At 41.5% G+C, this 27,188-nt stretch overlaps 1 protein-coding gene across 1 annotated transcript in view; it reads right to left on the bottom strand.

Moving 5' to 3' along the window:
* The window catches only part of ARHGAP6 (Rho GTPase activating protein 6), a 312,106-nt gene extending 285,189 nt beyond the window's left edge, over positions 1–26,917 (bottom strand). Inside the window, exon 1 of the mRNA XM_012569631.5 lies at positions 26,228–26,917. Coding sequence (XP_012425085.4) covers positions 26,228–26,728 — 501 coding nt within the window. The 5' untranslated portion in view covers positions 26,729–26,917. The remainder of the gene's footprint in view (positions 1–26,227) is intronic.
* Between the last annotated feature and the right edge of the window lie 271 nt (positions 26,918–27,188).

Raw genomic sequence — 27,188 nt, forward strand, 5'->3', positions numbered from 1 at the left:
CATAAGTTAAAGATAACGTATTTGGCATGTATAATGATATATAAAAGCACAGTGGGTATTGAGTGCCTTCCCAAAGATGAGGTATGTAGCTGCATCGCTCTGCCATGCCAGCTGTGCTGACTGCAAAGGTTACAGCCCTTGGCCTGCCCCTCTGCCTGTCATCTCCCCTTCACTGGAGATTAACACCTGCCCTGGACTGCTGGCACAGCCACCCCCAAGAGCATTCCAGCACCTTTTCAGCAGAAACAGCCGCTCTAAGAGAACGCAGGACTGGAAGCTAGCCTGGACAACTGAGACTTAACACAATGTGGATCCCAAAAGTGGCTGTGCTGCTCACCTGGAGCATTGCTGTGCAGGTAGGAGCAGCCTGTGAGCAACTGGATGGGGACTTCTCCATCTCAGGAAGCTGGAGAGGCAATGTGATCATAAACAGGATAGAAAACCCTGTTTCTTTGACATCACAAAGCGTCATGGGTTTGCACCTATAGACACGGCACCCCACAGGTCTACAGACAAGCACCAAACCTGCTCTGAGCAGGTATCTTTTGAAAGTCTCTAAGAGACTGAAGAGCTGAACACTGCAAGTCTGGCAGATTTCTTTCCTTTATGTATCATTTCAAAGGAAACAACCTCTTAATATGTATGAAAGGTGAAATGAGTGTTCTCAATATGTCCTATAATAAATCTCCCTGGAAACATCCAAAATCTACCTCCCTCCCTCTAAATGATCCCACCTTCCCCACTAGGATTTCCTCAGAGGTTGGGTCTAGGATGAAGGCATCCTAAGCCTGTACCTCCAGTCCTCTACTCTAGTTTTTTAGTGTTTCTATTTCCCCTCCTTGTGAATATTCATGAACTAGCTTTCATAACTATTCCTGTCATCCAGAAGAAATTTAAGTGGAAGCACATGTGACTTTTGCCATTTTCCTTTCTGTCCCAAGGATTGAAATAGCCACAGGGAAACTGCCCAGTATGTTACGAGAATCACTTGTCTGCAGTTTAGGAAAGTTTGTGAACTGGCAAGTTCTGGACCTGCCTAATGGCAAAATCTGGAAAAGAGCTTTTAGCTCAGCACATTTGAGAGAGAGGTCCTCCTGAAACCAAAAGAACTACAGATGTTCTTAGCTGAACTTAAATTCCGCTGGAACTGGTAATGCAGGCATCTTACTCCCTCAGCTATAAAATACAGCCTCAGTTTTTATCTGAAATGTTGACCTTGTAACTTCTTTGAAGTTACAAACAATAAGATCTAAAAGCCATTAGAATAACTTATTAATTATATATAATCAATGTGAAAAGAATAGAACCTCCCTCTCAACAATAAAAATTCTCAGAGATAATACAAGGACATTGGTGACCCTGTGATCTATATAGGACTCCAAATATGCCTGTAACTAAAACCTCCTTAAAGTACAGCCTGGGTTAAATAAACAAAGACTGATCATTGCAAGCAGCAGTGCTCAGCTGAGTTCAGTCACTGCATATATCCTGCTGGATGAATATTCAAACAATGCATTGAGCCTCATGACCTTGGACTCTGCTAAAGAAAATTCCAGGAGACCATCAAGGTCTGATTCTCCACAATCTCCCTGGGCACAGAATGTAGAAATTAATGACCTGAAAGTGTAATGTAAAAATCTGGAAGAAAATATAAACCATACTGAACTAGAGTTGTGAAAAAGTTAAATAACTGCAAATAGCCATAAAGTCACTTCGACAGATATGAAAACCACAGTAGGGGCAGGGTAGGAAAGGAATGGAAGAATATAAAACTGCAGTATCAAATGACAGCACATAATATGACAAAGAAAAACTTAATAGAGAATGGACTTAAAACTGCATACACTGTGAAATTTTCCTGCTGTAGTCAAACTGGGGACCAAACTACATGAGAAAATAAGCCAAGAGTCAACAGTACTCTCTACTCAAAAGAGCTGTGATGCTTTACACATTGCTCAAGTACACTCATTATCTAGAAGAAAGAATGCAATGCATGAACAATAAGGGTGTAAAAGGTTGGGCTAAAGAACACGAAGGGCAGACCTGCGCAGCCTTCTGAAGTGGCATGGTGTCACTCTGTATGGGCAGGAGCTTGAAGCCTTCTGATAATCCTGGTGATACTCTGTGTGTCGTGGCCGTCTCTACTGCAACAAGCCCACAGGACCAGTTCTGAAAATGCACTAAGGACAGACCAGTGGGTCACAGCCACAGAAACACTTCTTGCCTCCCAGCACACTGATGCACTGCTCCTTTGCTCTATTTGTCACAGCCCAGTGCCAGCTGTCTCAGAAGGACACAGACAACTCGGAGTGTATGGGACACCCATGCTGATACAACTGGTCACCGGGAGGCAGCAAAGCATGATTTTTCTTCCCACCCATCCCTGCCACTTCTGTGCTTAGATCACTGCTGATGTGAGTATGACCACAGAAGAGTTCATTTTCTCCAAGACCACACCTTAGAAACACAGAATCATGGACTGGTTTCAGGTGGAAGGACCTTAAAGACCATGCTACCCACTACCATAGGCAGGGACACCTTTCACTAGAGCCAGTTGCTTAAAGACCCATTCAACTGGCCTTGAACACTTCCAGGAATAGGGCATGCATAGCTTTGCTGGATAACTTGTTCCAGTGCCTCATCAGTCTCGCAGTGAAAAACTCCTTCCCAACATCTAACCCAAACCTATCCCCTTTTGTTTAAAGCCATTCATCCTTGTGCTAGCAGGTACTGGAAGGTGTTATAAGATCTCTCCAGAGCCTTCTTTCCCCAGTCTGTTTGCACAGGAGAGGCAGTGCAGTCTTTTGATCATTTTCATGGCCCTTCTGTGGACCCACTCCAAAAGATCCACATCCTTATTTTGGGGGCCCCAAGAGCTGGATGCAGCACTCCAGGTGGGGTCTCACAAGAGCAGAGTAGAGGGGGAGAAGCATCTCCCTTCACCTGCCTAGGGTAATCCTACCCATGGTCTGGAAGAGCCACTTTGAAACGACAGCAAACAAAACAGGCACAAGAAGGAAAAACAAGAAAATAAAGAAAACACACAAATGATGCCTGATTTCTTTTCATCTTCTGCATTCTATATTTATGGTGTAAGGACATTAGCAAAGTAATATCCATACTTAGTATTTCTGAAATATACTGTTAATAGATGAAGATGAGAAAGAGCAGAAATAATGAAGGCTGAGTATAATTTGCATCCAAGGATTTTGGAGACTAGAAGTATCATTGACTGACAAAATAGATAACTATTTCTGTAGAGATCTCTCCCTTTAAAACAGCACACAAGTCATTATAACTCAGCTACAGACAGTGTATGACATCCTTAACACTCAGAAAATATCTCCAAAAAAATAAACTTTCAGAATGTAAAAATTTCATTACTATAAACTTAAGTTTTCTTATTGTATTAAAGAATTTATATTAAATTTGAAGAGTAAATTTATATTAAATTTGAAGATCTAGTGGTGAAGTTTACAAGGAAGTAAATACTCAACAGTGAAACAAACTTCTAATCACAAATTATTTTGTTGATAATAAAGAGCATTTTCTTTAGTTCAGCCCAGTTCAAGAGCAGGTTTCCTTAAAGCTTGGAGAACTGATTTGGAAGGGGAAAAATCCTTACTTCCAATCTATACATACTTAGCAGAAGAGACTGACACAGCTCCAAAAACGAAATGAATATCAAAAACAGTCAGTTCAAACACCTTCATATTCCTACCTACAGATGCTATCCAAGATACCTAACAACCTGCCCTCAGATGCAGAGGCAAAGCACAATTTGCTTTTTCAAAGATCCTGAGTACCCGATGTAGGCTGAGCACACACTGGTGCATTTGGCACTCTAATTTCATATAAAAACAATTTCATCCACATTCTCCAAAGCTGCTCCAGGATGTGAACCCAATCAAGCTCAGTGAGTGCAGATAACCAACAGAGTGGTTCAAAATACACACACCTGATCCAAATTAAATTTATTATGTTAATGCACATATAGTGCTGGTTAACTGATTTTCTGATAATTCCCTTGATTTCAATAACAATGTGATTTTACACATTTTCCACTTCTTCTCTTATATGTACTCAGTATTATTTAACCAATTCTATAATACTGATTTTCTGCCACATGAACAGAATTCCAAGACATCACCACAAATAAAACATGACCACATGTAATATATATTATTCACCATTTATAATAAAGAGTATGTATGCAATTTGTCAGTCCAAACAGCAAAAGAAGTACTAAATTAAGGAAAATATTATATTGCCATTGACACTCAACACATGAAACGGCTAACAATCAATACAAATCATCTTGCAAGAAAAATAACTCTGAAATATGATCCAAAAAGTTTTAAGCCACTCACTTACTAAATTAAGTACACATTTAAAATCAGCTATGAAAATCAAACTGCAAACCCAAACATGATTTAAAGGTCTACTAATAAAAACATACAAAGGGTTATAACACAGATAATAGACAGCATATGACATCCTTAGCACTTGTGAAGTTTTCATAAAAGACCAAATAACAAACTCTGAGAATGTCAAAAGCAGCTGAGGACAAAAGACAACTGAATAATTCTTGGTTTTCTAATTTATTGTAATTTTAATGAAATTAAATGTGATTCACACATTTGTCTGTATTTCCCATAAAAATGTACAGGTTTAGTGATAGTCCCAGTGACCTCTTTCCTTCTCTTTTCCTTGATTAAAGGAAAATTTGTTTCTCTAGATATCCAGAGTTCATGTCTGCAGTTACATTTATTTTAGCAATGGGATGAGGCAAAGTTTTGATGTTTACCTACTCAAAACACACAAGAGAGCTTTGCAAAAGCTTTCTGATGAGAGCTCCCAGGTCACTTCAAATTAGTTACATTTTCCCTGGAAGTCTGTCCCTTATTCCTGAAGGCTGTTTGCAACCCACAATTATGTTACCCTAAAGAAATGAACCCCATCTCAAAGAGTTAAAGGTGAATACATTTTCACAAAAATAGCCAATGCACAATCCACCTGAGCTCTGACACACAACAGGGGACCTCAGGGAAACCATGGACAGGGAACAGGAGAGGACACTTCACCTACCCCTGTCATTAGCCAGGGAAGCATCAAGCATTTTGAATCATCTTAATGGAGCAGACCCCAATAAAGCAGATTGGTGTGTAAAAAAGATAATGAAGACACTGAATGAAGACTGAAAATATTTCAGATTAAAACTAAAAGAGCCCTGGCCTTCTGAAGGCCCATGTTTATACAGATTGTGCTGAAGTGGGTGGAATTTTAATCATTTCATTGGCAGCTCACCATTAACAAAGCCAAGTAAAACAGCACCAAAAAAAGTCAACTGCAACAATTCCACATTTCCACACATATATAGAACTGTAACAAAGTAACTGTTATTTTTTGAATATTCCCAGGATTCTGATCTGGATAAACTGACTTAGGGAAAGAAAAAAGAAAATGGCATCCTTCTCTTTCAGGCTTAGCATTTTGGCAGTTGGTAAATTTAATCCCACATGAGAGGCCACCTCATAAGAACACAAAAATCAGAAACTTTTGATGATAAAATTGCTTGTGTAACTTTGACTGTAAACCCAGGTGGGAAGCAGCCATTAAGTAAGTACAGAATCATCACAATTTCTCTAGCATGATGCTCTACATGTTTTTTTCTGTAAATCTACACATAATAGCATTGTTGTTGGAAAAAGCAGTGGACACGTCACATGAAAAACCAGTCACATGCAAAATCAAAAAGCACTTGTGAAAGTCACATAATAGAAGTTACCAGTTATACAGACATTTCTTCCTCGTACACAGAAAAGCATTAAGAATGTGAAGAGACAGCCAAACTAAATTTTCAGCTAAATTTGCTACATGGAGTACTTCTTCAGGAGAAGAAGAAGACTTTTTCTCCTGAAGAAGACAGACTCAGGAGTTCCTCTGGGCACTTCGGTCCTGCTGGCTCTTCTCCCATCCCAGGGCAGGACCCTGGCTCACACTAGACCTTCTCAGCCCACACCCTTGCTTCTTCACTTCACATGAAGTAGAAGTTAGGCACACGGGAAGCAAGATTTATCCTGTCCAGGTGGCTCTGTGATGCCAGCAGATGGGGATCCACTCCCCAGCACGTCCCTGTCCTAACGCAGCTCTTAGATGGAGATGTGCTACACTCACTTCTCAGTTTGCTGGGCAGTATTTGGTGAGCCAAAGCTCCTCCTCCTATGCTAGAATAGCACTGAACAGGAAGATCTGAAGCTCATTTACTAAGTACAAGCCTAAAGAGGACTCTGGAGGAAAATATTATGCTCTAGAGCTTCCTCAGATGTGAGGCCAATAATCAATCTTAATGTTTGTCCAAATTTCACATATAAAATTCAGCCTGCCAAAGACAAATGTGGGAAACACTTTGTCCTTCGTTTGAACACATACAAATTATTCATGCACAAATCTATACTGGAATATACACATGTACAAGAAATATATTTGTAATGATATATGGATATTGGTCTTTCAGATGCATATTTGTTTCTGGTCTCAGCATGTATAAGTAAATATAAATTATATTTATATGGAAACATAAAAAAGAGTAATGTCCTTTAATTCAGGGAATACAGAATATAATATTGTTTGTGTATATAGAGACAAAATGATACATATCTTGTTGAATGCTATTTCTAACATGAACAACATGTCAACTGTCTGGCTCCAAAGTGTGGTAAGACATCTAAGAAAAGCTATGCAATACCCCATACAAAAATGATGAAAAGTGTTTTGTCACAAATACTATCCCATAAATTGATTCACGTTAATTGACCAGCTACAAACAGGTAACTGAATAATCATACATTGGAGCAAGTCATAGAAGCAACACACTTTCTAGATGAATGATGGTTACTCCTCTTGCCATATCAATGAGTGTCTCTATGAAGATTGCCTAAGCATGAAGTACTGAGTTATCCACAGAAAAAATAACAGTGACATGAAAGGAGTCTCAAAATTAAATAAGCCTGTGGATGTATGAAGTCTGGAAGGAGACAGATTGCATCTCATATAAAAGATTATCAAGACACTCGTGCAGGGACATACTGTAATCAGCCACAGCATTGCTTATGGAAGTGAAACACAGCAGTGATTGATGGGACAGCCTAAACAAATATTCTCACAAACCAAAATTTTCAAAATGTCCTTTAAAGAAATACGGTAAATATGAAACAGTGTCAAGTAAAAGTAAATCAGGCCCTTATCTCACCACTGCAGTTGACATTGTATTACAGCTTCCCAGCAGGTGGTCAGGTTAGATTAGGCAGGGTAAGATCTTATAAATACATTCCTCCCTGCTATGGGTAGGCAAATTAACTCTAAAAACAAACCCCCATCACAGACAGAAAGAAACAGTCAAGTGAAGACTGCAACAGAGTCCTGACTGAAAACATCACACCATAGCTTTTTTTAATTGAATAATACTTTTCATTTTATTAAAATAAACATGTGTTAAAAATGGATCATGTGTTGTGATTCCCTGACAAAAAGTTATATTGCTTCAGTCCCAAAATAGAAACGAGGATACCCTCTATTTTTCCAGTATAAAAGAACACATTTCCCTCATGAGAATTACACGATCAACTAAAGCTGAGTTATTTGTGACCTTTTCCTGTTAGGAAGGGCAGAGTGTTTACACATCTGTTGAAACATCGTATCATTTACAAACTAATAGTTAACTGATTCCACAAGGTGTTAAGACATGTTTTAAATAAGACCACCACTAAAAAAGAAACTGTGGCAATTAATATCAGCATGCTGCTTGATAAAGCCTCATGTTTCTGACCATAACAATCTTCTTAAAAAAAAAAAAAAAAAAAAAAAAAAAAAGGCAGAATTTGCTACAAAAATATCTGATTTTCTGGGTAGAAATATTTTTCCCACAGACTAATGCCTTTTTTGCAAAACAATCAAAGCATGTCTATTTGAAATTAGACACATTCTAGCAGGATAAATGCACCATCAATACTAATTAATTTTTCAGTGACGAACTCCCTCCTACTATGTCTATGAGCAGAACTGAAGCCCAGGATCAGAAATCAAACAAAAGCTGCCATTCTAGGGAGAGCCAACTGTATTCCTTTAGAATTAAAGTTTTTATTTTTCAAATAGTATAAAGAGATTAACCAATTAAGATTAAATATATTCTTCAGCTAATTCTAAGATCAAGTTTAAAAGATTCAAAAATAAAAGTATGCACAATCTTACATTTAAATATTCACTCAAGATTGTAATTTTTCTTGTCCTGTTAATGGGATTGCATGTGTTTAGGAGAAAGGTATCCTGCAGGGCATGGGGACACACACCCAAGGACAGCCAGGAATGTTCAGCTGTGCAGAGCAACCCTGCTGTGGCTGAGCCTGGACATGCAGAGCTGTCGCACAAGTCACAACTGCTGCATGGGGAAGGCTTCTATGTATTTGCCTCCAAAACAACAGATTTAGAGTTGGAAGAACGGGCTTCACTGCATCTGCCACTGGATCCTTCCTGCTCTCCTTTCAGATGTTTGTCCAGAAAAAGTTAAATCATTAGATTGATTCTTCTTGGTAATGGCTAACTACCAGAGCAAGGACTTTTGTGAAAGCCATCAGTGCCCTAACACAGATGAAATATTGGAAAGAGGAGCTGTCTGTTCCACTCCAACTTCTCACTCAAAGATCTAATCAAGGCACTGAAATCCCCATCTTCAAGGACAAAAGAAAACAATTAATTCTTCTTCTCAAGTGACAAGATCACTGAACTTGCATTTCCAAGTAAGATATTTGGCCTCCTAAACAGAGAAGGGTCTTCAGGTTGTGGTGGTTTTGTTGCATCTTTTTCTCCCTTTTTTTCCCCAGTACTACAAAGTGGCCACTGCAAAACCAATTTTTACTGAATTAAGTTTCTTTCTTATCAAAGAAAGTTCTCACAGAAGTTGTCCTTGGTTAGGGGAGGATGACAGTTCTGAAGGGCAGCAGGATCAAGATCAGGAACTGTAGCATGCCACCTTGGCTATAATACCCACCAACTTCCTTCAGAGATGTAATTACAAGATGGAAGCTTGACAGTCTGTCCCCAAAAAGGTCCTGAATGGAGAACACAGACACCCATCCAGATGAAGACAGTGAGGAGCTCTGGTGTGCACCTCTCCTTGTCAGAGGGCTGAGGTGCTGAAAAGGTAAATGCTGTGCTTGGCTCTGTGCCCCACAGGCTGCTGTGGTCCAGCACAGGGTATGGGCAGGAATGGGGCTCCAGGGAATGGAGCACTCCAGACTACTGTGTATGGCTGAAGGCTGGTTTACCTTCTCATAGAGAAATAATGGAGAAGGTATTTAGAGAAACGGCTTACTATTACTGCTGCTGACAGAGTAACAGTTCAGAAGTAGCTAAGTGGTCATAACAAACAGGTAAGAAACCCTAAAGTTCATGAATAGCAACACTGCAGGAGGCTCAGCACAACTGTTACACATAAAAAACAACAGCCACTTTCTTCTACATCCTCTGCAGCCTCATTAAAGCACAGGCTTGCAAACTCAACGTTTTCATACCAAATTACAGAGCTAAGTTTCAAGGCAAACATATGTAAACACCCATTAGGTAAGCGTTAATAATTCACAGCAAGATGCCAGCTTGCCAGTAAGACATTTAATGGGCAAAGAAACCATTGCAAAAGGTCGGTGGAATAAACTGGGTAACTTTCAAACAAAAGGAATTGCTTTCTGTATTAGTATTGTTCATAAAGACTTTATTTTGCTGCTCTTGTTTTTTTAAATAAAAGTGGTTTTGCTATAATATTTTTGCTAATGTTTATATTTGTGTACTTAAAATCACACATATAATCTCTTCCTTTTCTGATGATGATTCCTCTGCCTTTGCCAGCCAAAAGGGCAGAATGGGGCTGTATCAAGTGTCAACCAGACACCAGGATTCAGTTGCCTACCACAGGGGGTGGTACCCTGTGCTGGTGGCAAACAGCTACCACAGTACTCGGGAAACTGGTTCATAAGTAGCAGCATACCACACACTCAGCAGATTGATGGGGTAACAGCAACACTGCCCAGGGGGATTGAAAAAGATTGTAGGACACCTCCTGGGAAGAGGAATAAAACTGCCCCAGGGCAGGAGCTGTCAGAGTCCCAGCCAGGTTGGGACAGGAGACAAGTGGGGTGGTGAGCTATCCCTGCATGGGCAGGAGCTGAACTTGGTTTTATGCTTCACCTCTGGGTAATCCCACACATAAAGGTGTCAAACTCCTTTCATAGTACAAGAATGATCCAACACCACCCAAGTAAGCTATAACATGTGCTAATCCCAACAGACTTAGTTCTGTACAAATAAAAGCACACTGATCCTTAAATACATTTGCTTTTAACTCATTATTATTGTGATTTACCAGAATAGTAGGTTTTATTATATTTCTTAGCTTAGTCACTGTGGGACTGTGGCTGCACTATTTTGGGACCTCAACAGACTGTGTGGCACAGCCATACACTGCATCAGCTTCCCAGTTTAGAGATCTTTACACCATGCCACACTGTACATCTACACACAGTCTCCAGGACACTGGGAAAATCTGATGCCTGCGGAAAGGGAGGCAGAAAGGTAACAAAGATGAGTATATGAAGCATTCCTCTTACCACTGACCCTTGTCTAGGAGCTAAAGGAAGCTGGTTTTATATACAAATCATCAATACACAGCCTTTTCAATACAAAACCCAAGTAGAAATCCTGTGCAAACTGCTTTCTTCTCAGTTGCTCTGGTATTCTCTTCCCTCACCTTTCCAATACAATGATGCTCTGCTTACATTCATCCACAATGCTCTGCAAAGGCATCTTGGCTTTGATGGTGCCACCTTTTTCTTTGTAGCATTCCATTTTATCTCAGCCTGTTATCACATGAAATATTGAGCATTTTCCTTCCTAACTAGACCCATCCTTTCCATCATCCTCATTTACAGCCTATGTTCATTCCACCATGTCAGGTCTCTGTCACCCAGTTTCCTGCACTTATCTCCTTTGCCCCTCATTTCTGAAGAAATTGCCACTGAAAATTATTATATTATAGTAATTATTATTATTATTATACTTTATTATCTTTATTAATGTATTTTATTATATGTATTATTATGCTTATTATGATAATATTGTCCCCATGGTTTAAGAATCTCTAAAACTTAGCAAGGCCAAACATTTGTTTGCTGAGTCCACTAAATATGACAAAACAGTCTCTGTACAAATCTTGGTGCAACTGTATCTATTGTCTCTTATGTAAAATTTCTGGAAATAAAAGTCTCTTGTGTTTATACACCTTGTACAGTGATGTCCTAACCCACGAACAGGGTGCCAAGATACTATGGTAATGTAAAAATCACCTCTGCAATGCAAGGCGACCTATGATGCAGGGATGCCTACACAAATTCTCTGGATTCTGTATGGATTTGCACACTGCTGGATGCCCATTTCTGTCCCTCAACCCCCCACAGTCAGGGCAGAAACAACAGATACTCTTATCACTCACTTTTACCGTCTCATCCCTAATTTGGGCATAATCCAAATTTAAACCAGTTATCTAATTATCATTTCTCTAGGCTGTGTGGTTTCCAGAAATAACCAATGCTGCATCCCCTTCCCCCATCAGGGAAACACACCTAGCAGCAATTGCCAAACCCCACCCATGTCCCAGTGCCCTACTGTGTAGGACCCTGTGGCACAGAGCCCTAACCCTCACAGCAGACACTTCCCACAGCCTTGCCTGGATTAGCCACCAAATCCACAGGTGCACCTGCAGCTCTGGTTTTTCAAGCCCTGTCCCTCCCCAGTGCTTCAGTGACCCACCCTCAGGCAGCTCCTAAGGACCAAGCAATGACCTGCCCACTGCCTCTGTCCCACTCTTTGGGAGGAACTCGAAAGATACGCTAACAAGCATCTGAGCTGTGCATGCTGTAAATAAACTATATATTATTACAGAGTGGATGTAGCCCTAATCCATAGCACCAGAGGAGGAAGAAGGAAAATGCAAAAACTTTCCTAATCCCTGCAGCAAAATCTGTAATTGAGCCTTTTCCAAACTGAGCAAATTAATTTTTCCCTCAATGGTTCTGAGCACTGTCTCAACCCTTTTTATTCAAATATTTCCTAAAAAGCTGGGAAGAACAAAAGCAAAATCAGAAACAGAATATTTCCAGAGTCATCCTAACACAAAACATGGACAAATATTTCTTAATTTCTTTCAAATTCAGTATGTTAGATCCTTTTCTACACATTGATGTTGCGCCAGTTGAACATAATTCACTAATTCCTCACTCTAAAGTAAAGGCAAAAGCCCTCCAGTTGCCTTTGGAAGCAAGGGACCTGCAGCTATTGGATCTCACAACCACTCCTGTGCCTCATAGTTCTGGAAACTCCTCCATAGGGGCATGTGAAGGAGCTGGGTAGAGACCCCAAAGCCATCTGAAGCGAGCACGGTGGTCCCTGGTGTGAAGCTGCTGTCCTGGCATGCAGAGCAATATCGCACTGACTCACCGCAGTGACAGCCACACACACGCCTGAGGAGCCCTGGCTCTACCCACCACAATCTTCACCCACCCAGCTTTGCAGTGCCTCATCTCCAGGAAACAGCATCTCAGAGCTGGGAGATGTTTCCTGACAAAATAAAAGAGATGGACAATAAAACCTTGGCTTACATTATTAAGAAATAGTACATTTTGTGTTATTTTTCTTTTCCCTGACATTGTATATTACAATATTTTATAAGTAACAGCTTTTTAGTAACCTGGACTCCAGATGTACTTAAATTATTGTGAAATGGTTAAATTAACATTTTTCCATGTGGTAATCATTCACAGCAGAAAAGGATCCGGACACAATGAGTATTTCCCATGCAAAAATATAACATAGTTTCCAAGTTTAGAAAGAAAGAAACAATATATGCATTAAATATAAATCTATTTTACAGTCAAAACCTTTTGTCACAAAGATTAAATAATTCCCCTGCAGTTCACAATTTCAAGCATCCCAAAGTACCTCTGGTTTTCTTTACCCTTATTGTGCTCCTAAACTCTTCTCCTTTCTCCCATCAAACATTTGCAGCCTGGCTTTCCTAGGCAACTACTCCTCAGAGGGAGTGTAATAATGTAGAGATGCAATTTCCAATTTCTCTCCTCCAGGGCTCAATTCCAAGCTTCATTAAGGTTTGACAAATAAATTAGAGTGCTTTGCCACTGCACAAAATAACCTTCACTTCTAAGGCAAGCCCTGGCAATTGAATTGCTTATCCTCAAATATATATATGACACTTTGAGTGCATCAACATCAAAACCTTGGAACAACTAACCCAGTTCTATCTCACACCGTGCTCACTGATCTACACATCTCTGTTCAGTCATCCCAGTCTTTCCAAAATCTTTCACACCTTTCCCTAGTAGGGCTTCTCTGCCAGAAAAGGCTGGGTTATAAAATAACCAAAATAGTAAAAAAAAAAAAAAATAAAAAACCAAAACAAACCTTTGGACCTGATGGGAGGTCCCATTACAGTTCCCACATGCTGCTTTTTCTGTGTCCTTGACAGTTCAGCAGCTGCTCCTGCTGCACCAACACCCTCAGGACTCAAACTTGGAAGCAAATCTCTTCCCCTGCTCTTCTGGCCCTTTATCACTGGCTCTAATGCCAAGCAAACTCCCTTTTGCTTTTCTGTTTTCAGCCTCCTCTAGCCTTGGATTTTCTTTCAAGAGGGGTCAGCAAGCAAGCCCCTCTGCAGCTCCCCCTGCTATGTACCTTCTACAGAAATCCTCACATTCTCTTTGGGAATATACTAACAAATTGCTCCCTTCCAGCTTTGCTTTGATTTGGCCCAGATGTTGACAACCATATTTTTCCTTTCCCATTGGCTTCCACTCCACCTCCATCTGTCTGAGTCAGATCCAGCACAAGAGGCCAGTCACCCTCTTGCAGAACAATATGGTTATTAAATGCCTTCATCTCAGCTAAGGGAGTGTATTCCAAAAAACTGTAATGAAGCCAGAAATAAATAATTCACTGCAGTAATCTCATTCTTTTCAACCATAATTCAAGTTAATTCATCTTAAGCCTGCTATCTTCAGCTCAAAAAAGTTCTATAGTTAAATCTCATGCTGAATGCCAAGTCCAAGTAGCTGGATTTGGTCCAAAAAAAGGGTCTCCAAGAGCTCAAACTGCTTAGGAAAGGTGTCCTGCCACCTGAGACCATGGCTACCACAACTGCAGTATGGCCATGAAGATAAGCTCACTGCTGCTCCCAGCATTTCTATTCTCAGGGCTCAACAGCTCTTCAACCTGCCAGGTGATGAGAGTTCTCTCTGTTCCCTACTCCATCATCAGGATTCAGCAGCTTTGGCAGAAAAGTGTGTGTTTGTGGAGCACAGGCACTAAGGATCATGCCCTGTTATCTCCACCCACTCCTCTTGCAGTGGCACCTCACTGTCTCTGCAGGGCTGTAGCCTTCAGCAGCCTGTCAGGATAAGGGAAGGATTTCCCTGGTTGGAAGCAAAATGATATCTAGTTTCCAGCCAGTTTGTCAGACAGATTCCCAAACAACCATGCCTTCAAACCTGAGAGCTTTGCTTAAAAAGGGCTTCCAGAGAGGAAGCTCTGACAAATATAGCAGCACAGCCTAGCTCTGTCCCTGAGAGTCCCCTCCAGGCCAGCCATCACACAGCATAAGTTACCAAAGAACAGCAAATATTCTCTTTTTAATTTTGGCATTCTACAGCAATGAGAATTTCCATTTACCATCTGATCAGCTGGATGCTACCAGTTTAAAGAGCTAAAGTGCACACATTTGGACTTCAACAATGTACTGATATAGCCAGTAGATGTGTTTCTAAAAGAAAAAAAGCAGGTACGCTATCACAAGCAGAAAACAACCAACAATAGTAGAGGTAAATATAATTTAGCAAGTTGTGCTAAAGCACATATCTATCATCACAAAACAAGCACAAACAAAGCATGAACATTTGGAACAGCAACAGCTGAAAGTGCTATTAAAATTAAAAACTACACAAGGAAACATATGAACAAGGCTTAAGACCCCTTTACTGCTAAAAAACAGTATTCAGTTTTGTGGAAGACCTCAGCATTACAGTCCTTCTCTGAGAAGGAAGGAGAAAGAAAGAAGGCTCTAATTACAATAACAAAAAGTAACAATACAGAAGATTTAGTATAAGATTTAAAAAAATATCCAAAAAACCTATGAACTCAAGGTTATCTTAAAAAGTGATACAAAAGCTTCAGAAAATCTCATTGCAGAGATGAAGGTGAGAAGTATTCAGGGAGCACCAAGTACTGTGGCAGCCAGGACAGACCATGCACCGCTGGCTCCAGCAGCAGCCTTTCATCCGACTGAACCACACTGAGGGCCAGGTGGTGTGGCAAGCAGAGCCACAACATGCTGAGCCACGTCATGACCTGACCACCTTGGGCTCAGAACTCCCTGCAGCAAACCAGGACATCACATCATGAGCAAGACACGGCAGGGACACCCAAGGAGAAGGCAAAGCTCTCCTCTGCCCAGCAGTGGTGGCACTTCAGTGGCAATCATGCTTTCCAGCCTTGCTGATATTCACTTAGCTACTCATTCACCACTCTGTGTTGTCTTCTGCCCTTCCTTATCCTCTTCTATTTGACCCACACAGCTGGAATCACCTTTTCCTCTTCTTATGTTCTTGTCCATGAAGGAAACAAGTACTTACCTGAGTCCAAGCTATCAAAGCTTTGTTTTACTGTGGCCAAGATCCTTCTGCCAGCCCATTTTTCATACTCGATACTGGAGGCTGCACCTGCTAGACAAAACCTCTGCCAGCTAAATGAAAACTTAATAAACAAAATAATTTCTCAAGAGCAAGGAAAAGACACACAGGTCTGATATTGATCAACATTCTTCAGAAGCTCAAAAAAGCCCACTGCTGCATTGTAAACAGCAGCAAATTATGACCTGTGCTCCTTTTAAATAGCAGAATGGAAGCATTTATTTCAGCAAGCCAATTTGGTACCAGCTTTTTCCAGGCCGTGTGGCCCCATCTGCCTATTCCAGTTCAGTTTAGCTTTGACTGATCCCAGTTATATAACTGTACCATTAAGCTCATAAATCGCAAGGTCAGTATCAGGTTAAACTCTTGCTGTGTAAGACAATATAGGCAAATCCTGAACAGTCCCATTGCCACACCTATTTTTCAGTGTAGCTGATGCAATTCCCAGCTCAAAGCTCAGCACGAGATTTCCTTTCCTTCTTGCATACCTCTTCAATTTTTTTCCTTCTTCCATTTCTCTCACAAATTATTTTCACATTTATAATGCAAGATGACAAAAATGAAAGTTAGGAAAGCTAAATTGACAGCAATGCTTCTGTACCATCATTTTATTACAGGCATTGAACTGAAATGTTTTAGGCAGCACATCATATGGCCTGTCATGAGCACACTGAACTATCATGACATGGTAGGAAAAGTAAAGGGTGTTCTGCCAAATGTTCAATATTTTTAAATGTAAACGACCCACAGAAACTGACAAAGCTCAATGTCAGAACAAGTCTGTCGTAGCAAGATGCTGTCCTAGAGGTGTAAGCCCTTCTTAGCCCTGGGCTCCCTGGTGCTGGAAGAAGCAGGCTGGCTTGGTTAAATGAGGTGGCAGGAAACCAACCTGGCAAGTAGTTACTGAAAATTCCCTGCCAAATACCTGATGAAGTTCTGCTAGGGCACTGTCTAGTTGCCCCTGCAAAACACTTGAATTTCAGAAGGATTTGGTTGGGATTTGTTTTGAATTTTACTGACACCATTAAAGAGCTATCCTGGCTTTCTTTGCATCTATAGGAGTAGAGAGTAGGATATGCCTCACAGAGTAGAAGCACACCAACAGCTTTGGAGAATGATGGAATAAAAAAAATTACTCTTCCTACAAGACTGCTTCCAATGCTGGTGCTGGTGAGCATCATAATTTCTGCAATTCAGCAACTTTTGTCCCATCAAAGGTATGTTGTAACAGGAGTTTTCATTCTACTGTGGAAAGAAATAATACTCAGAGTCATAGAATCACAGAAAATATTAGGTCAGAAAGGACCTCTGCAGGTCATCTGGTCCAATCTTCTACTCAAAGCTGGGTCTCATCTTCAAAGTTTGATTGAATCCTTTGGGCCTTGACTGTCAAGTGATGAAAATTTCCAAGAACAAATATTCCACAGCCTCTGGAACCCATTTCAGTAGTTAACCACTACTGCTGTGAATGCTTTTTTACTTAGATCTACTCAAAATTCCTCTTGCTGCAACTTGTGACTGTCATTGTGCAACTCTCACAATATCCAGCTGCACCTTTTCCTTAGTCCCCATGTAGGTAGCAAAAGTGGATTTTCCTTCCCCCTTATTCTTCTTCAGGCTGAAACAAATCTCATCCTTTTCTTGTGCATTAAGCACTCTCATCCCTTAACTGTCCTGATGGCCCTCCACTCCATTTGCTCCAGTTTGTCAACATCTCCCTTGTACAAAGAGTGCAGATGGGGCCTCACATCTGAAGTTCCTTCCCTTGACCTGTTACCTTTCTGCTCATGCAGCCCAGTATGCAGGTATCCTGCTCTCCATATTACACACCATCCACAGCTCACTAACTGAGTTAGGTTAACTTGTTTTCCTCTGGTCCATGTGAGGGGCTGTAATTTATCTGCATTTGAGCTAAAAAACAGGCAGGAGGCTCTGTTATACAATTTACTCCAAGAAAGAAAAGTATGTATACCTGTTATATTCACTCTGCCTCTGTTCAGGAGAGATGAAATAGAAAGGTTCCATCTGAGCCTTGGCAGGGTGAGGAAATCATATGTGCTCATACCTCAAGCAGAGAAAAGCACTGAGAAGCATTTTGGACAGTGTGCCAGATATTTAAAATATGCAATTTTGGCTGCTAATTATATGGTATTCCTTTATTGAATACAGATTTAAGGCACTTTATCTCTGAAATAAGTAAAACTTCTAATTGTGCCTATTTAAGTAACTTGGCTGCCTCATTCTACTGGTTTGTTATGGTTTGGTACCCACTCCCTGGCAGAGCCTGCTCTGTGTAGCATTTCTGAGTCCACTGCCCCCTTCTAAAGACCTCTAAGACATGTCCCTGTGGTGTGCTGGAACAAAAGCTGTCACTGGATGCAGACACAAACACATGCTTGAGAAACAGTAGTGAAGCAATGAGCAAGAGGCACGCCATATTTTGTCAGTAGGAATGTTATGAAACAGCCACAGGAAAGCTCAACCATATTTTTCTAATTTATGATAGAGTAGATAGGGTCTTATTTTGGAGCATGAAAATGTAATTTATCCCAATCCCTCTTTCCCCACCACCCCTTTCAAATAGCAGTCTGCACTGTCATCAAATTAAATTAACAGTTAAATAGAACTGATTTCAAACCAGGACATTATGAGGATTTAACCTTCCTATACACACATACATCCTTTCAAAAGGAATTGTGGTGATGAGATTGAGAGCAAAATATTACCCAGAATCCTTTTAAGACTGAAGACAAGGGAAAGAGAAAAGGGATTGATTATGATTAAGAAGGATTAATATGAAATATGAACAATCAAAATAACAATATTTGAGAAGTGATAGCAGATGTGTAAATTCACATTTTTTAGCTTCTCCATGTCACATAATTGTTAGCTGGTCCCAGAGCCTCATAGCACTGTATAAAGAAACAATTGCACATCTTCTAAAAACAGAAGATTGTGAGATCTCTTAAACAGCTTGCCCAAAGACCCTATTGTGCCAAAATTTTTATGGGTTTATTCAATAAATTAAAAGGAATACCTCCTATGGGAAGCAAAAGACATAACAGAACTGAAAACATTTCCTGTAGGAAGAGTATTTTTAAATTTTACACAGAGAGGCAAATGAAAACTGAACACAGCACAGCCAACTGGTTTCTCACCACATTAGTCTCAGTAGGGTGCTCCTCAACTGAAATTACCCTTTGGAGAAAAAATGAAAAAGTTAGTGCTCAGAAACTATCTTGCCATATTACAACAGTGGCAGAAAACAAAAGGATAAAGTAAATAAAGTCTGAAAATAGAAATGGAAATTTTGCATTAGTCTTCCTCTTGCAAAATCAGCTATATGTGCTCAGCAGAGGTACAGTTCCATCACTGAAAATCAAGTCCAGGCTAATTCCAAGGCAATGCAAAAGAAATCTAATTGCATTAAAAAACCTAAAACTAAATCTTTCCTTTGTTAGAAAGGTCTGTAACATATTTTGTACTTCGTTGAAAACCAGTTTGTCCAATTATGAGAAAAGTACTTATTAACATTTGACTTGGCCAATCCAAATAGTAGGCAACAGCTACAGTAAAGCAGCTTTTTTTTTTTTTTTTTTTCCAGTATGAATTTCAGGTCATGAAAGCAACAAGACAAAGACATTGTATCTTCTTTTTGAATTTTTGGCAGGGAGGATAAAGAAAGATATGCATAACAAGGTATATTAGTAATGGATAAAAGATAAGCCCAACTTAAAAATTCCAAGTGTGTGGAACAGGAACTCAGAACCTAAAAGGAGAGAAGAGAAAAGCAAGTTCCCAGCAGCCATGAGGAGAGTTTGTGCATTAGACTGACGGCTCATGTGCCTCCTCACTAAGTGCAGTGCTCAAAAATCTCTCTGACCTTACACACTCAGAGTCCTCACAGGTAAATAGTGTAAGTCAGAAGGTCTTTGAGAAGATACAGATGAGATGAAGTAGGAAGGTCCAGAAAAGACAGTTCTGGTTTCATAACTGGGGATGCTGTTCCCATAACCAGGACTGTGAGGATGATGACCCAGGGATGACAGCTTTAGGCTGTGAAACTGATGCTTGGTTTTATGAGCCAGAGACACAGAACCTAACCTACTTAGGTCCAAAAACACAAACATGTGGTACCCAGCATCTGGTTCCAGTACAACAATGTGGCAAGCGTCAGGCACTGGAAGCTCATCAAATCCTTCAAAAACACTCTCTACTCTCCCGGGGATTTAATAATTCTTAGCTGACAACTGGAGTGGAAAAAAACATGTAACTTGAAATAGCCAGTCTGTGCACATCTAGGAAAAACTAAAATTCAACCAGAAAGCCTCCACATACGTTTCCATTGACATGTATTATTGTTACAGGATAAGAAAAGATTAAAAAAATAGAAATTATTCTGAACAAGCACAGCTTAAAAATTTGTACACCATACCTGATACAAAAGTTTTCAAGTGAGGTGAAGAAAGTAAATTTCTAGGAATTAATGGTAACTAAAGGCTTTGCTTCCTTCCTGATAGTTTGGTTTGATTAGCAGTCACCAGCCAAAAGGAAGGCACATATTTGAGTACTCTGTTGAAGTCTGAAAGTTCAGTACCTTCCAAAATTGGCCAATGAGTTGCAAAATCAAATGAAGTCTAAACCTTGCTCTGAACCTCCTTATTGCTCTCCTTCCTGTTTCTACAAGTTGAATGGAATATTTGGCCTCTTTGCCCACAATCCAGACACGTGGTTCAGTTAGCAACCAGTGGAACCCAGGATGCACAAAAGTTACATTTTAAAATGTTAGCTTAGTTCTAGTGGTGCTTATGCTTTCAAATACTGTGCCACAGAGGCAGAGAATCAAATATGAGCAGAGTCATATAATGTTTAAGGAGACTAACACAGCATTGCCATTATAATTTTGATTTTTAGTACCTTTTTTGCATTAAGATTTCAACTCTACAACTCTGACACTAATACACTGAAGTTACTACTGTGCCATCATGACTGTTCAGCCCTACTTACTCAGAACTCCCAGCTGGTTTCAATTATTATATTTTCATCTGGAAGGAAAAAACAAATCCCCCAAACAGGCTTAATACCTGGACAGCCTTAATACTTACACAGCTAGAACACTGCAGAAGAGACTTCTGAAATGTTCTTCACCTGCAAGCTGTCACAGCTGTAGTTCTTTCATGCAATAGATTCTGCAAAACTAAATGTGCTTCAACTCCATCATGAATTCAAGACAGCAGTCTGGGTTGTTAATATTTTAGAGGTTACTCAGAATTATTTTTAAGTCTCATTTCTATTATTTTCACAAGTTTCTTTCCCATTACTTAAGCAATGTACACTTGAAAAATTCTTTCTCTTCTACCCATCAACCCCCATATTTTCATCCAATGTCTTCAGACGTAATTTAGTTGAGAATGGGAAGAGTCCACTTGCCTAAATCAGAAATACTGAGTATACTTAGTTACTTTTAATTGCATTCCTGTCATGAGAGACCCACAACATTCCTGCCCACCTAATTTTGTAATTATAGAACACTTACAACATTGAATGGAACAGACTCAGGCTGAGAGTAATCTGTATGTCCAGTGGTTTGGAATATCTTAGGGAAGAAAATAAAGCAGAACAGTGCTTTTTATATATATTCTCTCCAGAGCAGAGCAGTTCACTGGTAAATACCAGCACATGCAGTTTTTAGTTTAAAAAAAAAATCTAAAAAATCTTCCAAAGTACAGTTCTCACACGTGTCCTTAAAAAGCCTCCTCAAAAGAAAAAAATGCAAGTTGTAGATTTAAATGCTAGACCCCCATTTTGCTTCCAGGACAGTTGATCAGAGCTCTGTGAGTCAATATGTTCCAACATGTCTTCTATCCATACAGCAAAATCTCTGGGTTGGGTATCAAGGTGCTTGATAATTGTGAGACACTGTGCTCACAGTTGATGTCCACCTGAACCTCCACTGACATAGCTTGAGGCCGTTTCCTCTTGTCCTGTCACTGGCTGCTTGAGAGAAGAGAGGAGAGAGCACCTCCACTTGCTACAAGGAAAGACAGAATCTACACTGCCTTCCCAAGGAATTTAAACTCTAAAAGTATCAAGCCAGTGAATTTACCAAAGCTGACCTCCCAAGGCACCTGTCAGCTGAAACCTGTGCCGTGAATGTTCACTACGGATAGCCTTGCTATAAAATAATTCAGTTAAACTAATGTTATTCTGGTAGTGCAGATCAGATTCTCCAACATCATTGCAGCTCATCACAGCTTGGCCAGCCAGCAGCGCAAAAGATACTTGTACAAATCCTGGCTTCTCTCCCAAAACCTGGGGATGAACCAGGGCAACCTTCCCTCCCATGCCATGGAAAACTCCTGCTGTAGCGCTCAACAGAAAACTGGGCAAGCAAGTGGACCACAGGATAAGTCAGGAGGAGGAGGAGGAGGAGGAGGAGGAGGAGGAGGAGAGTGTGGAAGGGCTGAGTCGTCCACCCACAGCAACCCCATTTCATTGAGAAGCAAATTGCAACCTAAGGATGCTGCCCCCTGTCTCCCGGGGCCAGGCAGCAGGTGGGAAGGCTGCAGATGCTATGCTGCATTACTTCAAAATCAGCTCTCCCCCCTAAAAAGCATATTAGTTTGAGATGACAATGTTTAACTAGTTAGCAAAACACAGATTATAACAGCAAAATAATCAGGCCATATAAATTTAAGTGCGTAGATTTGACACAACAAACAGATTACTCGGATACATTCCCATGATTCACCATATTTTTTATCCACTTGCTGTGGCTTTCCATTACCATCTTTAGGACAGAAACAAAAAAGCAGAAGGATTAATACATCTTGAGACTGCACACAGATCTATTAATCTGGAGCTATTCTGGTCCCAGCAAATGTATTTCAGTCAGTCAGTCAGTGTAAACACTTGCATCCTTAACTCCACAGGTCTTCTCAGGTATGTTAGCATAAATGTATGACAAATTCTGACAGAATTAAGGCATTAAGGTATTTCTACCATCTTGTCCATTATATTTAGCTTACTTAGAGACTCACTTGAGCAGAATGAAAGCATAATAGGCTTAATTTTGCAAGTGAAAGTGATTTTTCTTTAAGGAAAATGGCATAAAAAGACAGCTGATATCAGATGGGAATTAAGGATGAATGCTTTTTTTCCCTTATTAAAAATCCGCCTTGGCTTTGTCCTGCTGAAACCACTGGAAATGTTGTTGCTGATTTCCACAGACCCAGGAACAGTTTGGGTTTTTTTTTTAATTTAAACAGCTTATATACACAACCAGAAAATAGAAAGGTGAAAGAATTCTTGTCAGAGAAGTAAAGTTCTGCCCAAAAATAATCTTTATAGTTGTAAAAATGTTTTTGTGAAGAAAACAATGTGTCAGAAAAGAGCTGCCAGGTCACTGGACAGTGAGAGACTCATCTGTCAGGTGATGCTTCACATTCAAAAATTTGTGGACTTAAGAACACAGTGCAAACACATTTAGGTATGACCTGCTGCTGAAATTGGAAATCCCCTGTGCATTCAGGCATTCCATTAAAATTTATTTATGAATGGTGGCATGAATTTAGGAGCAACCTTTCTCTCCCTAGGCCAGTAGACAGGCTTGTCGTATAAAATTCAGAAGTCAAAGAATTACAATGAAAAAAAGGTAAAATAAGCAATCTATTTTATGCTCCTGGCATCATTACAAAGCTAATATGGACACTGTGGCCTCATATACAGAAATCCCAGATCAGTGGGGCTGATGCTTTAAACATGCCTGCTTTAAAACCTGACTAGAGCTGGGCCAGGTGCCCCTAGCCCTGCAGCCCCAAGGCACCAGATGTTCATACAGTGCAGGCTGCAAACCCCACCTTCAACAAGCCCCTGTGGGTGCCACACACTGATCCAGCCTGGGACAGGCGCAGGAGGCCCGGCCAGAAGTTATAATTTTGAAGGGGTTCTGAAGGGAACTTCTATGGCATCTTTACTTCTCTTTTCTCCTTTAAAGATTAAGGTAGTGGGGGAGAAAATAATTCCCACACATATCTGCTAATGCCCTCCCCTGTTGCTTCCACATTGGATCTAGAACAATATTTCCTAAAAAGGGCAATTATACTGAAGGTGTTGGAATGAAGGTAAAGAAAACTGATTTTACAATGAACATTAATTTTATTCCAAACATACAGGATGGGAATTTTTAAGTACTACAACCAAAACTTTCAATGTTCATTTTCATTAGGTAGTCATCTATTCAGTTGTCTTTTACAGCCCAGTAAATTCATTACTGTGATGTATTTTATTTCCTAAGTTGAATAGAAATGGAACTACAGATTTCCTACTGAGAATACAATAACTTGAATAATGGAACTTTTAAAAGTTATAATATTATAAACTGTTACTTCTTTTTTACCCAAAAAAATGCCACAGGCAGGATGAAGCTGTAGAGACAAGAAAATCCTTCACTTACAAAAAATTAATCTTTTCAAATAAACACTAAATAGGAAGCAAACAACTAAATTCTTTATTAATAATGCTATTTTATAATGAGACCAGACTGAATGACCATTAGGATGCATCCCTAAAATAACAGGGGGGAAAAAAGAAAAATTATGTATGAATAGTTTCTTCTAAAATATAAATTAATGCAATTTGTACATGTCTTTGCTGAACAACTAAGTTCATATTTGTATAATGTCTTGAACATAGCAACTCTGAAACTAGCGAGTATCAGGTTAAATGATAACTGACATACAATGCTACCAATTCACAATGACAACACTCACCCATTGCAGGAGGCCAGCACACCCTGCTCCTGATGTAACAGCCTCACCACTATGACTACTGGGACAATGACATTCCTCCCCCCAAAAAAAAAAAAAAAAAAGGTTGACTATTTAAAAATGCTAGACACACACCAAATTAAGAAAGAACCCGGTACTTTGCAATATGCAGTCTGAAGATGTGTTGTGCTGTGCTGTGTGTTTTGACACACACCACATCTGAAAAAAACGCCCAAGTGTCCACCACCATAGATTCAATAGATTTACATATCAGAAGCCATGCTGTGAATCTTAGACTCAGACAGGAAATTCTGCACAGGAAATCCTATGTGTGTTATACTTTTTGATAGACCTTATAACATCCTAAGTGGATAAACAGAAAACTTATCCTTAATTAGTGTGATCACCTATTATCTCACTGTCTACTGGAGGTTTTTATTCTTAATTAGTGTGATCATCTATTTTCTCACTGTTCACTGATGCTACAAATTCAACAAAGTTCTTTGACACCATTAATTTTTAACCATCTTAAAATTCAAGCATCAAGATGAAATATTACTTAAGAGTAACTTCTGATTACAAGACTTCATAATAATCCATTTTTAAAAACTGTTAAGATTCTTCACCACCTCTTTCAGCATCACGCCTGAAGTTGCCACTCACATGTTGACACTCAATTGGCAGACATTAACAACTTTTATACTCCAAGCAAACAGGGAGATACGGGAGCTCAGGTAAGATGCAGCCTTTGCCCATGAAAACTGCATTTTGTAATCTTGTGCTATTGTGATGCCTAGTTTGGCTTTGATCTCATATTGCTGTGTAAGGTAATAATTTTTTAAGGACTTCCACATCCCACTGCAATAAAGGGGCTGCTTTATCGATGCATCTAATTATTACCAACTATTTATAATAAGTTCATCTGAAATGGAAATGGAAATGCTGCTTTCTGATCCCAGTTCTCCAGAAGGCACTACTAAACAGTTAAGCAGGAAACCTCATCACCATGAACAGGATGGAGAATTTCTCAAAACAGAAAAATTCCTTCTTCTTCTGCTACAAAGGGCTCAGCATAACCAACTCGATGAGCGATTGCTGCCAGGAAACAATGCCACATTTTTTGAAAACATTCATCCACATGGTATGGTATCTGCGGCCCAACATCGATGACATCCAAGTTAAATGAATAAGTATTTGCATTGCAAAGTTGGATTTGTCTTGGAATACAACTGCTCTTCATGTGGTTCTGACACGTGCGTTTTTCAAATAAATCACAACTAATTTTGCTATTAAAAATAATTTGTCTATCTTGTTAGAAGCCATCACATGCTTCAATTTAAGAGGTGTGAAACTCGTAGGGGAAGGTATTACAGGCCTGGGACAACTACACATGGAACCCGTCGAGGGAGCCTCAAACATCCGCCCCTCCAGCGCCGCAGATGCCAGCTCCCGGCACCAACACCCACAGCGGCCTCGACGGCCCCGCCGCCCGGCCGGACCCGTGCGGGGTCTCGCCGAGCCGCGCACCCACCACCGCCCGGGCGCTGCGGGAGCCCCGCGGGGCAGCCCCGCCGGGCGGGCGGCGGCGGCGCAAAACGGGGACGGGGACGAAGGCGGCGCGGCGGGTGCCCGTCCCCCGGGGGCGGGCGTGCCTACCTCGGATTTCCACACGACGTATGCGGCGGGGCGAGGTTCGGGCGGTGAGAGCTGCCCCTTCCTTTGCTGCAGCCAGCGCCGGGGCGAGAAGATGCTGTTGGCGGGGCTGGCGGTGCCGCTCAGCGCCAGGGCCGAGGGGGTGCGCGCCAGGAAGGGCAGCTCGCAGCCGGGACTCCGCTTCCCGCGGAGGCTCTCGTCGTCAAAGAGAGCACTGCCCGGCGGCGACCGCTCCAGTGGGGTGCAGGGGGTGGAGAAGGAGGCTCCGTGGTGCGGCGGGGCGCCCCGAGGACCGCGGCGCTCCCCCGGGGGGCTGCCGGCGGCCCGCGCCCGCGGCGCCCGCCCCGCGCCCTCGCCGTCCTCCCGGCCGCCGCCGATGATGGCGGGGTCGAGGCTGCGCGTCTGGCGGAGCCTCCGCTTGGAGAGGCTCTTGGCGGCGGCGGGGGCGGCGGCGGCCGGGGAGGAGCAGGAGAAGACGCTGCTCAGCAGGCTCTGCGCCGACATCACGGCGGGCGCTGCCCCGGGCACGGCGGGGCGACCGGGGGTCCTGCCTGGGCTCTCGCTGCCTCTGCCTCCAGCCCCCGCCAGGGCGGCGCGGAGCGGCCCTCGGGGCGTCCCCCCCGGCCGGGCTCAGCCCCCGGCAGCGCGGCCCGACGGCGGCACCGCGGGGCTCATGGCGGCGTCCGGTGCTGGGGCTGCTCCGGGGCTGCCGCCGGCGCGGTCACTTTGCTGGGAGGGAGAGGGAGGGAAAAAAAAAAAAAAAAAAAAAGTTACGAGAGAAAAGGGGAGGGAAAACGGCAGCAACGGAGCTTTTATCTGGGCTCGCCGCAGGCTGCCAGAGTCACTCCCCCCTCGGCCGCGATGCGCAGGGGAGTCGCGGGCCGCCCCGCACACACACACCCGGCCGGGTCCAGCGGTGGCAGGGCCCGTCTGCCGCCCCACACCGGGCGGGAAGAGCCGCTCC

The sequence above is a fragment of the Taeniopygia guttata genome, chromosome 1 (assembly GCF_048771995.1).
Source record: "Taeniopygia guttata chromosome 1, bTaeGut7.mat, whole genome shotgun sequence".
Classification (NCBI taxonomy): Eukaryota; Metazoa; Chordata; class Aves; order Passeriformes; family Estrildidae; genus Taeniopygia; species Taeniopygia guttata.